This window comes from Tamandua tetradactyla, chromosome 16, assembly GCF_023851605.1.
Source record: "Tamandua tetradactyla isolate mTamTet1 chromosome 16, mTamTet1.pri, whole genome shotgun sequence".
NCBI lineage: Eukaryota > Metazoa > Chordata > Mammalia > Pilosa > Myrmecophagidae > Tamandua > Tamandua tetradactyla.
In genome coordinates this window covers 68,784,452-68,797,095 of record NC_135342.1, presented here as the reverse complement: position 1 = coordinate 68,797,095, position 12,644 = coordinate 68,784,452, and the positions used below count along the sequence as shown (strand labels likewise).

Below are 12,644 nucleotides of genomic sequence, written 5' to 3'. Positions count from 1 at the left end.
TGACTGCATCCTATGACCAAGTATGTAATCTACCTGTGTGTGCTCAGCCATTAGGCCATCCCTAACCTTGTCATCTGGAACCACTGTACTCATCATAAAGCTGTCTGTGTCAAGGTTTATAAAACTCTCAGAAGCCCTCCAGTTTGGGGAGACAGATCTGAGGTCCCCAAGCCTCCTGTTCTTACACTGTGCTTTGTTATAAAACTTTCTTTGAAACCCCAGTGTCACAGGGTTAGTCACTATGCATGTCAGGCAGCATACCCATATTTTATCTGGTAACAAAACCACAGATTAAATCAATTCAGCTACATAAAAATCAAGATATTTTTCCTCAATAAGAAATACTTTTCAGAAATAAGAAAACCAATAATGAAATGATGAACTGGAAAAAAAGGTCTCTCTCAGAAAGAGTGATTTTTAAAAGTTCAACGAAATAGAAAAAAAAGAAACTTTTACTGAGCACTATGTGCCAAGCATTTCTCTAGGTATTGAGGATATAAAAATTAACAAAACAGTCTTTGTCCTCATGGAACTTACATTTAAGTAAAAGGAATATGATGAACAAAATAAATGAAGAAGATATATCTTATTAGACAGCAGTAAGCACTATGGGGAATGAGGACAGAGAAATGGTGTGTTGCAATTTTAACTAGGATGCTCAGGGAAGGTCTCATTGAGGTGAAATGTGACAGACCAGAAGGAGGTAAGCCTGTGAACCTTGGGAGTATTTACTTGGTGGAAGGACTTGCAAAGGGCACAGAGGCAGTTAAGTGCAAAGGGCCCAAGGCAGAAGCATTTGGCAAGTTCAAAGAACACACAAGGAATGAGAGGCATAAAAAAAAGATAAGGGCAGTGCACCAGTGACTCAGTAGCAGAGTTATCTCCTGCCATACCGGGGACCCAGGTTCGATTCCTGGTTCCTGGCCATGCAAAAAAAAAAGCTAATTTTTGACAATTATTTGTTGGTACAAGCTGTAAGGAAAAATACACTCCTGTACGCTGCAAAATTATTTATCTATGATAGCATAGGACTGGATATACCATAAATGCCTACCAATACCAGACTACTGTAATACCTTATGATTGAACCATACAATGGAGTACTATGATACTGTTCAAAATAAGAAAGAGAAAACACTTTCTCTTTAGAGAAATATCTAAGAGAAACTAAGCACACATACATAAAAAGAGGAACAGAAGTATACTTCTATTTTGTGTTTTTAAAAAGATCCAGGGCGGGCCACGGTGGCTCAGCAGGCAAGAATGCTTGCCTGCCATGCCAGAGGACCTGGGTTCAATTCCCGGAGCCTGCCCATGTAAAAAAAAAAAAAAAAAAAAAAAAAGATCCAGGACAGTACAAGGGTGGCTCAGTGGTACAATTTTCACCTGCCATGTGGGGGACCTGGGTTTGATTCCCGGGCCCTGCACATGCCAAAAAAAAAAACCCATCCCCCAGAGCTGAAGCCTTCTCCACAGTCGCAGAAGTTATCTCCCCAAACTAGGAAGATGAGAAGAGTTACAACAGAACTGCCATAGTTCATTGATTTTAAGAAGCATATTCTTTGTATTTTAACATCTCTAAAATGTCAGGTGGTGTGTGACAATGAGTGGTGTGTTCTTGTCCTTGGCAGCATTGTCTCTTTCCTGGTGACTCAGGAAAGAGTAGTACATCTTAAAACTAATGGTATTGTGCTCACTTTGGCAGCACATATCCTAAAATTTTAACAATCCAGGGAAGATTAGCATGGCCCCTGTGTAAAGATGACATGCAAAATATGAAGCATTCCATATTTTTTATGACACCAAGAGCCATCGATCGTACCCTTAGGAAGGACTGTGTGGAATGAAAATGTTCAAAAACTAATTGTAATGATGAATGCACTGCTATGTGATGATACTGTGAGCCATTGATGGGTACGATTTGGATGATTATATGAGGAAGCATTTTGGAGAAAGCTTCAGATTATATGAGGAAGCATTTTGGAGAAAGCTTCAGAATGAAGCGAGTCACAAGAACCACGAGAGCCCACACAGCCAGAGCCCTTTGAAGATGAAGGAAACAGCCCCTGGGGAAGCTTCATGAAAGAAGAAGCCTGGAGAGAAAGGTAGCAGACTTTGCTATGTCCGCCGTGTGCCTTTTTTTGAGTGAAGGTAACCTCTTGGTACCTTAATTTGAACGTTTTTATATACTTCCATTATTGGGACATTTTCATGGCCTTAGAACTGTAAAATAGCAACTTAATAAATTCCCCCTTTGAAAAGCCAAAAAAAAGAGGATCCGATATACAGAGAATCCTGAAAAACCTACAACAAAGCTCCTAGAGCTAACAAATGAATTCAACAAAGTGGTGAATTTTGTGAATTCATTTATTAGGATCAACACCCCCTTAAATCAGTAGTGTTTCTATACACAAGCAATGAAGAAAGAAAAAAAATCAAGGGAAAAAAAGCATTTACCATAGCAACTGAAAAACCCAACACCTAGGAATAAATCCAGCCAAGGATTTAAAGGACTTGTACACAGAAAATTATAAAACATTCCTAAAAGAAATCAAAGACAGACCTAAATAAACAGAAGGACATTCCATATATATGAATTGAAAGGTTAAATATCGTTGGAATCGTATGTCAATTCTACCTAATCAATTTACAGATTCAGTGCAATCCTCCCCAAAATTCTAACAACCTTTCTTGCAGAAATGGAAAACTCAGTCATCAAATTTATATACGAAGGGTAAGGGGCACCAAACAGCCAAAGCCACCTTGAAAAAAAAATAATGAAGTTAAGACTCACACTTCCTGAAGCCACAGTAATCAAAATAGCATGGCACTGGCACAAGGATAGACATATGGACCAATGCAATCAAAGTGAGAGCACAGAAAACTTGCCATACATTTACAGCCAAGTGATTTTTGACAAGGGTACAAAGACCACTCAACTGGGAAAGGATAGTCTCTTCAATAAATGGTGCTGGGGAAACTGGATCTCCATTTGCAAAAGAATGAAAGAGGATCCCTACCTCACACCTTACACCAAAATAAACTCAAAATTAATCAAAGAACTAAATATAAGAGCCAGAACTATCAAATTCCTAGAAGAAAACATAGAGAAGCATCTTCAGGACCTTGTGTTAGGCAATGGTTTCAGATTTTACACCCAAAGCATAAACAATGAAAGAAAGAAAAAACAGATAATTGGGATCTCATCAAAATTAAAAACTTTTGAGCATCAAAGGGCTAATCATGAAAGTAAAATGACAACCTACAAAATGGGAAAAAATGTGGAAACCATATATCTGATAAAGTTTTAATATGCAAAAGATATTATTACTGAAGAAAGACTTCAACTTAACAAAAATAGAAAAAAAAATTTTTTTAATGGGTGAAAAGCTTAAATAGGTATCTCTCCAAGAATATATACAAATGGCCAAAAAGCATAAGATGCTCAATATCATTAGCCATCAGGGAAATGAAAATCAAACCCACAATGACATACTATTTCTTATCCACTAAAACAGCTACTACTATCAAAATATGAGAAAATTACAAGTGTTGAAGAAGATATGAAAAAACAGGGAGCACTCATTCAATGTAACGTAAAATGGTGCAGCCACTGTGGAAGACAGTTTGGTGGTTCTTCCAAAAGTTAAGTATAGAATTTACCATATGACTTGGCAATCCCATATGTTTTAGGTATATACCCAAAAGAATTGAAAGCAGGGGCTCAAACAGATATTTGTACACCAGTGTTCATAGTGGCATTATTTACAGTTGTTAAAAGATTTAAGCAACCCAAGTGTCCATCAACCGATGAATGGATAAACAAAATGTGATATATCTATATACTGGAATATTCAGTTATAAAAGGGAATGAAGTCCTGACACATGTGACAACACAGATGAACCTTGAAGACATTACACTGAAGGATATAAGTACAAAGGCAAATATTCTATGATCTCACTTATATGAAATAATTAGAATAAGCACACTCACAGAATCTAGAATACAGGTTTATTAGGGAATGGGGTGGGCATGAGAAATGGGAAGTTGAGGCTTAAGATGTACAGAGTTCCTACTTGGAATGACGGAAATATTTTGGTATGGATTGTGGTGATAGTAGCACCACCTTGTGAACATAATTAACAGCACTGAAATATATATTGTATGCAGTTAAAAGGGTAACTATTAGGTTATATATATGGTAATAGACTAAAATTTAAAAAAAACAAAGAACATGGAATTCTTTGTTTTAACTTAACAAACTCTTAAGTTAAACCATGGACTAGAGTTAATAGTACAATAAAAAATGTGCCTTCCTCAACAGTAACAAATGTACCACACCAATGCAAGGTGTTAATAATAGCGTGGTATACAGGAATCCTACATTTTATGCATGGCTGTTATGTACACCCACAACCTCTCTGATAAAAAAAAAAGGGGGGGAAAATATGTCTTTGAAATTGCTTGCATATACATAAAAATCTCTGACACAGATACAAAAAAAAAAGAACACTAATATCAGTGATGATGTCTGGGGAGAACCAAATACTTTTTATAGGTTTTTATCTTTAAACCATTTGAGTGTATTACCTACTTAAAAAAATTAAATAAAAAAATGTAAAATCTTTTGAATGTACTTACTTCAATTATAAAGTCTCAATCAGATAAAGCTTTCTAAACCTGCCCACACAGTGTCCAGTGGTTCTAGTAACTGAAGCCAGCACCCACTCACCTCTATAGGGATGTATAGCATGAACCCTGGCTCTCCTGTGTGAGTCATGCTCATGACTCGGATCCCATTTGCATAGCCCACACTCATTTCCTGTAGAAACAAAGGGAGAAAGTCAGCAGTGGGCACCCAACACATATTTGCTAAGGGAATTCTGCCCGAGGTAATTCCTATCCATTAACTCTGCATCCTTCCATTTAAATCTAAAGGAGATACATGTAAACAAAAGAATTCCATCCTGAAAAGGGCCTATTTCCACAAACTGAGGTCATTAAAAATGGCACACAGCCTTTACAATATCTTCTCATGAATATCACCACTTCCGATGTTTTAGACAAGCTGATGGTGGGAAATGGAGGCAAAGTCTTTCATAAGTATGAGATATTTCTCTTTGCAAAGTCCTGCCAAAGAACAGTTTTAGAGGTATGTATAGAGAGCAATGAAGGCTAGGCCAATGGTCTGGGGGAATCAGCAGAAAGATCCTGGGCACGCTCTGTAAAAACATGATGTCTGTGGTTACACAACATGATCTACCTGCTATTCTGGGGTCAGAGATCTGGCTTTTAATTTTCAAAACATTTACAGGCGCTCAGTCACCTAACAGAACAATGACCTAATCCCTGTCCCTAGAAAAGCAAGTGGCAAGTCCCAGAAGACATTGAAGCGAACCCTTCCCTAGGAGGCTGCCATGGCATGGCATCTTCCAGGGGCAAGCACGGGGGTGGGGGTGGGGGTGGGGGAGACACCCCTTCCAGAAAGCAAAGAAAGCACTGTGAAGAGGTCTGCTGATGGCTAGCAGTCCAGAGTTTTCTGTTTCTTTCACTTTGTCATGGAGAAAAAGGAAAAGTGTAAAAACAATTTGTAGGTGCATCCCAACTTTGGTCTGACCTTCAGAGAGCCTCCAACAGCAACTGTCTCCTGGCTGCTCATTTCAGGTTACCAAAGTGTCTGTCAATTTGGATCTAGTTAGCCACTTCCTGGAGAGTATTCAGTTTTCATTTCTTTTATTCAGTTCCAATTCGTTTCACTCAGCTATAGCTGCCACTTTTAAGAAAGATAATTATGTATAAGTTGTTTAGGGATTTGCCCAAATCATTTCTTACTTGAAGATGCCATGTACAAAGAAATTCTTACTTTGTATATGGAAAAGAGGAGGGAGAGAATGGGATTTTAGACATTGATTGGCATTATCATAACCCTGTAACTTAAAAATTTAGTTCATTGCTACAGAAACCAATAAACATGTAGTACTGACATTCAGATAAGTTAAATCCACCAAAGATATCTTAATAATTATTAAATAAAACCTTGAAGGAGGAAAAAATACATGAGTTCACTTGGTCATTTGCTGCTTGCTTAATAAAGGTCAAAACATTCTCTATAAGTATAATACCAGAAGAAGAATAAGTAATGGCCACCATTATAAATGAAAAACTCCCTGTCCATTTAAAATAGGACTTTACAGCAGGTCACGGTGGCTCAGCAGGCAGAGTTCTAAAATAGGACTTTGGGGGCACCCACCTTGCAAAAGAGACTTGGGAAGTGGTCTGGAGTCATAGGGGCATAGGACAATTCGGACAGAACATCCACAGCTCGAGGGCCAATCAGATTGAGAGCTAAAGAGAAAAGAAAAAATGCCTTGTCTCTCCAGGTGAACAGCTGAGCAATGAGGCAGGGTCATCCTGGACTTGTTCACCTATGGCCAACTGGGTGGTGAGCTCAAGCCATCCAAGGATAAATACAGAGCAACCAATTTGGACATATATAGCTCTTTGACAGGTCTGCTAAGGGTATCAACCGATGGTGCTGGTTTGACAGTCTGGTTAGTGTGTTTCCTCTTCCTGGGTACACAGGAAGACACCACGGCACAGCCTCCCCTGCAGTGAGATTGGAATCACAAGACCAAGTCCTGTGCAGTGGGGTATGAGCCTACTTCTGGGAGGCATAACATTTCCCATTTCTCTTTCCAGTGATTTAGAAGCCATAGGTTCCAAACAGTGTGGTTGCATGACAGAAAAAGACCCAATCCCAAATCAAAGCTTGGAGGAGACCCCTGAGGAAACCTGCCCAACCTACCCTGCATTCTGATGTTTGTGGTAGCAGCTTGTCTAATTACTTGGCAACTACTCTAATAGAGGCTAGAACAAAACCTCTGTTCCGTTAAGATTCTGTATTTGTCCATTTCATAGTAAGAAATTAACCACATCTGTTATTTACAATGAATTGAGAATGAGAGCCAGGGAGAGTAAACACTGGTGTGGGCAAAGAGTAGGAGCCAACAGAGTGGGGGAAAGGGGAAGTGTGAATCTAGAATGAGGTGGTAGAAGAGGAGGGGCTGCTCCCTTAACAGGCCCACTGGAAGAGATCTGGAAATTGAGCCATCCTCAAAAATTGTTCATTCATTCAATAAATATGAGCTCCTACATGCTAGTTGTAGGGGACATAGTACTGAACAAAACAGACAGGCCTAACTTGTTTCATACTTCATTTATAAAAAACTGGGGAAGTATTAGAGATCAATTTTATATGACCAGAGAGCCTTTTCCACACTATCTAATGCCAACATTCATTTCTGAATGTCAAATATAAAATGTCAAAAAATACAGAAGATAAATCTGGATCTACTGGCCTTTTCTTGTTCAGTTGACCTCAAAGGGCCACCCTTACCAGTGTATTTCCAGGTGACATCCTCCAGAAGCAAGTTGGTGTCTTCTGGCATGTGTTTCTTTAGCCAGGACCAACAGTGGACCTGCTGGTCAGTTGGAGAAATCATGAAGAAACTGAAAGCAAGACCCAAAGGTATTCAAAACTGGTAGCCAAAGAGCGAGGCAATCATGGTCTCATCTAGTTGAGAGCAATAAGTGAAATCATCTTTTAGGTTTCATGGTGGGCCAAGAGCACCATTCTAGGATATATCGCATAATGACAAAACAGAAGATTCTGACTTCATGTTAGTGTAAAAAAATTACTGGCATATTAAGATAGGGCATCTTCTTCCATAGGGCAACTAACTCCTGAGTTTTACATAGTCTGGTGATTTCCTTCCCACCACACCACCCCCGCCTTGCCCTACTCCCACCTTGCCACTGTGCATACGTGTGTGGGAGTGTGTGACTTCTTTTGTATTGTGCTCCTCATAAACTAGTCATGAGTCAAGGAAATGGCTTTTGTCCTTGGTTAAATAATGGTTTCCTGGAAGGATTTGCTGCTCTGCTCCAGTACCTTCAGGGACCAGTGTGCTCAAGGGAGGAGGGCGGACCAGTTAGCCAATCTCACCTGCGCTTGCTCAACCGTGCTATGCTGCAGTCGTTCTCATAGCCTCCACCCTCATTGAGCATGCCAGTGTGCACGATGTGGCCCACGGGCACATCCAGGTCATTGGAGAAGAGGTACTGCAGAATTTCTAACGCCTGATCCCCAGTGGACTGCAGGGCGAGAGAATGAAGGAGAGAGAGTGAGCAGTGAGCACGATAGCATTTGGTTGGGTAATGCAGCCTGAAGAACAACGCAAAGTGCTGAAAATTCAATAAGCCACTATCCAAACAATATTTGTGGATTTACCCTGTGAGAAGCTGGAGGGAACGTTAGCTATCGAGTCTAATTACAAATATTCCCCTATGGGCAAATGAAAAACCAGAAACAAAACTTCAAAAGAACATTATAATAGAGATGAAATACTAAAATACAAAAATATACAACAGCTCTTACAGAATCAGTTTTGAAGTGACAAATGAAAAACCTGGAGGCATTCAATAAATATAAAAAGCTCCCAAGTTTGTTATTTTGGCTCCTAAATACTTACAGTTATCTCAAACTTTGTAAAAGAGGACATGTCAATGACACACACTGCCTCCTTACAACACTTGACTTCAGATTCCACAATGTCAAACCAATCTGGTTTATAGAAAGTCTTGCTTTGTTCCAGTGCCAGGAGGTCTACAGAACAGAAAGAAACAAATGCCACAAAAGGCAGTAAGAAAAGGAGTATACTATAGTATAACAGATTTTAATTACTTACTCTTCCAGGAACACATTCTAGTTATTTACACTTTAAAATAAGTTTTGTTAATTCTCAGGACAAAAAAGTAAACAAATATGAGAACAAATATGAGAATGTGATTTCTTACCCTTATCAGGTGGAACAAAATACTTTGGCCTCTCAAATCCATGTTTCTCCATCCATCTGGCTCCTTGTGCATCCAACCGGTCATAAAGAGGAGATGTCCGTAACTGCCTACCAGTTTGGAAATCCCAACGGGGAACCTTCAGATCGTAGAGCAGAGCTAGAACGGATAAAAACAGTATCAATGCTCAAGCCACAGATTTAGAATCTGAGTATCAAATATCCACTAGATGCTGGAGTCACTCCTAACAAAAGAGAACACTCACTAGGGCTAATATGCCAAATACCGCAAGTATAACAGGCATAATCCAGAAGCAAGGCAATACTCCAGGAGCTGGTGCTCTTCCTTCACAAAATTACACAGCCATGAGCTGCATCATGACACCAGGTCTCCATTCACAATTACAGTTCTAAGTTAGCAGGCAGATGCAACGGGAGAAAGGTCATAGTTGTAAGCTTCCTAAGTCCAGGGCAGAGACAAAGGTTATATCTGTGGGACACAGGGTGGGTACAAGTGTGAAAAAAAAAAGCACTTGCTTCTTTATATGCCTGTGTTGCTAGGATCTCAGACCTCTGGCAGACATTTCCTACCCAAAAGTCACCCATTTCTGAAGGGAAAAGACTGGTATCATACCTAGACTTGGTGGCTCTGAAATCTAAGAGAGTGCATAACATAATAATGTCCTAGGGATGTTATTCACATATGAAAGCTAGGGTCAGAATGTATTTCTCAATGTCCAATCTACAGCAGCAATAAGTAAAAAACAGACAGAAAGAACGTGATCTCTACTCCCTGCCAAAGAGAAGATCTGACCTCACATCATTCCAAACAAAAGGTATGCTGGAGCCAGGGGGAAGCTGGGGAATTGGAGAGAAGGAAGCCATGCTAGTCCCTTATATTGTGACAATCTGTCAATCTCCTCGGGTGCTTTGGATCTTACTTTTTCCTTCCCCAATTTCTACGATGCCTGAAATTTCTATTTTATGAGAACTGGAGGCAGCCACCAAAAGCATCACAACACCAAGGAGAAGTTCAAGCTCAGCTATGATCTGCATGGGTTCTAAACTAACTACAGATTGGGAAATCTAGACTTAGAATAGTTTAACATTTTGACCAAAATATTTGCCACAATTAAGAACTTTCACAGTGAAATATACTGCCTCAGGGTCCTTCACCTCCTACAGAAGGAAAGTTCCCTGCCACAGGCCAGAAGTGAGCATTCAGACACTACAGCTATCCAAAGGCCTCACTGCAAATGTGTCTGACCACTAACCCAATAGCTCATTCTTGATCAAAAATGGAGGTCAAAGCCGAGGTAGAAATTTAGTTTGAATATAGATATGCCCAAAACATTTAGAAATTCTTTGGCAAAGTTTGAGAACAATCCCTCAGAACAGGAAAATAAAATTACAACCTGTCAGAACTTACACGACTTGGTTCGATTCCAGGTACAAAAGCTGTCTCTAAGCACCTACTGGCAAATAAATCAGAGACAAGGTAGAATGACAAGTTAAAATGAAGAGGCCGACTTCCGGGCCAAGATGGCAGCTTAACAATGTGCACATTTTAGTTCGTCCTCCAGAACAACTACTAAATAACAAGAAACAGTACATAACAGCTCCTGGGGCCACGTCAGTGACTGGACACACAGTGTACCCCAGTGTGGACCAGCTGGACTGGCTGCGAGCCCCCCGGAACGTGTGTTCCCCAAGTCACAGTGGCCGGCGCCCCTCCTCCACAGGCTGCTTCCCAGAGGGGAAAGGAAAGAGACTTTACCAGCAGCAGGGGCTGAGTCCAACCAAATGCCAATTGTGGAATTAATTAACAAATTCTGACTACTAAAAATAGGCCCCTAGCTCAGGTGAACCTGGTCAAAGTGGAGGTGGCTCATTTTTGCCCTGGTGCCAAGGGGGCAGGGCTGACAGAAAAGGAAAAAAGAAGGAAACAGAGGTTTTTGTGGCTGTGTTTCTACAAAGTCTTGACTGCCTTTGGATACAGCGGCAGGGCTCCTCAGGCTGCAACCACCCCAGGCATAGGCAGAAGCAAGCTCGTTTGAGAGCCTGTCTGGAGCATGTGCCTTCCCCAGGGGAGGGGTGAAGCCTAACTCAGGTAAAATCCCTCCCTCAAGGAATTCAGACACCAGGGCTTGGAAATTTGAAGCCATTAAAACCAGCCTACAACCTCTCCTCTGTCTCTACCATGCCCCCAGCAGGGAGAGTCTGCCAAAGTTAAAGGTACCACATCATCTTATGCTGGTGGGACCTGCAGGCACACAAGCACCACATACTGGGCAGGATAAGAAAAACAGAGCCCAGAGACTTCACAGGAAAGTCTTTCAACCTGCTGGGTCTCACCCTCAGGGAAAACTGATGCAGGTGACTCCTTCCTCCTGAAAGGAGGCCAGTTTGGTCTGGGAAAATCTGGCTGGGGTCTATAAAGTAGACCCTCCTAAGTGTGGGGGGCAAACGCACCATACAAGCAGGGTAAGAAACAAGAAAACAAGAACTGAAAAAATCCTCCTCTGTTAAACAAAACTTAAGCTATAGTTCAGATAAAACTGAACTGAATATCAAAGAACAGATAGAAAACAAATTTATCCAGCAAGAAAACCCTAGGTAAAAGAAGTGCAAGCAATCTCCAGAATAAACTAATTAAGGTAATTAAATATCTAGACGCCAGCAAAAAATAAAAAATCACACTAGGAAAATTGAAGATATGGCCTAGTCAAAGTAACAAACCAACAATTCAAATGACATACAGGAGCTGAAACAATTAATTCAGAATATAGGAACAGACATGGAAAACCTCATCAAAAACCAAATCAATGAACTGAGGGAGGATATAAAGAAGGCAAGAAATGAACAAAAAGAAGAAACTGAAAGTCTGAAAAAACAAATCACAGAACTTATGGGAATGAAAGGCACGGTAGAAGAGATGAAAAAAACAATGGAAACCTACAATGGTAGATTGCAAGAGAAAGAACATAGGATTAGTGAACTGGAGGACGGAACATCTGAAATCCAGCAAGAAAAAGAAAACAGAAGGAAAAAAAAGGAAAAATATGAGCAAGGACTCAGGGAACTGAAAGACAATATGAAGCATAGGAATATACGTGTTGTGGGTGTCCCAGAAGGAGAAGAGAAGGGAAAAGGAGGAGAAAAACTAATGGAAGAAATTATCACTGAAAATTTCCCAACTCTTATGAAAGACTTAAAATTACAGATCCAAGAAGTGCAGCATACCCCAAAGACAATAGATCCAAATAGACATACTCCAAGACATTTACTAATCAGAACGTCAGAGGTCAAAGAGAAAGAGAGAATCTTGAAAGCAGCAAGAGAAAAGCAATTCATCACGTACAAGGGAAACCCAATAAGACTATGTGTAGATCTCTTAGCAGAAATCATGGAGGTGAGAAGACAGTGGGATGATACATTTAGATTATTAAAAGAGAAAAACTGCCAACCAAGAATTCTATATCCAGCAAAACTGCCCCTCAAAAATGAGGGAGAAATTAAAACATTTTCAGACAAAAAAAATCACTGAGAGAATTTGTGACCAAGAGACCAGCTCTGCCAGAAACACTAAAGGGGGCACTAGACAGATACAATAAGACAGAAGAGAGAGGTGTGGAGAACAGTGTAGAAAGAAGGAAAATTAGATATGACATATAAAATCCAGAAGACAAAATAGTAGAAGAAAGTACTACCCGTGCAGTAATAACACTAAATGTTAATGGATTAAACTCCCCAATCAAAAGACACAGACTGGCAGCATGGATTAAAAAACA

General features: G+C 40.1%; 1 protein-coding gene and 1 non-coding gene across 5 annotated transcripts in view; one reads left to right on the top strand and one right to left on the bottom strand.

Moving 5' to 3' along the window:
- Positions 1-12,644, bottom strand: part of PDPR (pyruvate dehydrogenase phosphatase regulatory subunit) — a 62,198-nt gene that overhangs the window by 9,474 nt on the left and 40,080 nt on the right. For all 4 annotated transcript variants that reach the window (XM_077133015.1, XM_077133017.1, XM_077133014.1 and 1 more), the window contains 6 exons: positions 8,858-9,013; positions 8,533-8,666; positions 8,007-8,155; positions 7,398-7,510; positions 6,252-6,346; positions 4,734-4,823 (listed from right to left, as the gene is read on the bottom strand). In XM_077133015.1, coding sequence (XP_076989130.1) covers positions 4,734-4,823; positions 6,252-6,346; positions 7,398-7,510; positions 8,007-8,155; positions 8,533-8,666; positions 8,858-9,013 — 737 coding nt within the window. The remainder of the gene's footprint in view (positions 1-4,733; positions 4,824-6,251; positions 6,347-7,397; positions 7,511-8,006; positions 8,156-8,532; positions 8,667-8,857; positions 9,014-12,644) is intronic.
- On the top strand, positions 1,690-1,795 carry LOC143660432 (U6 spliceosomal RNA). Its single transcript, XR_013164036.1, has one exon. It is a non-coding gene; the product is annotated as a U6 spliceosomal RNA (small nuclear RNA).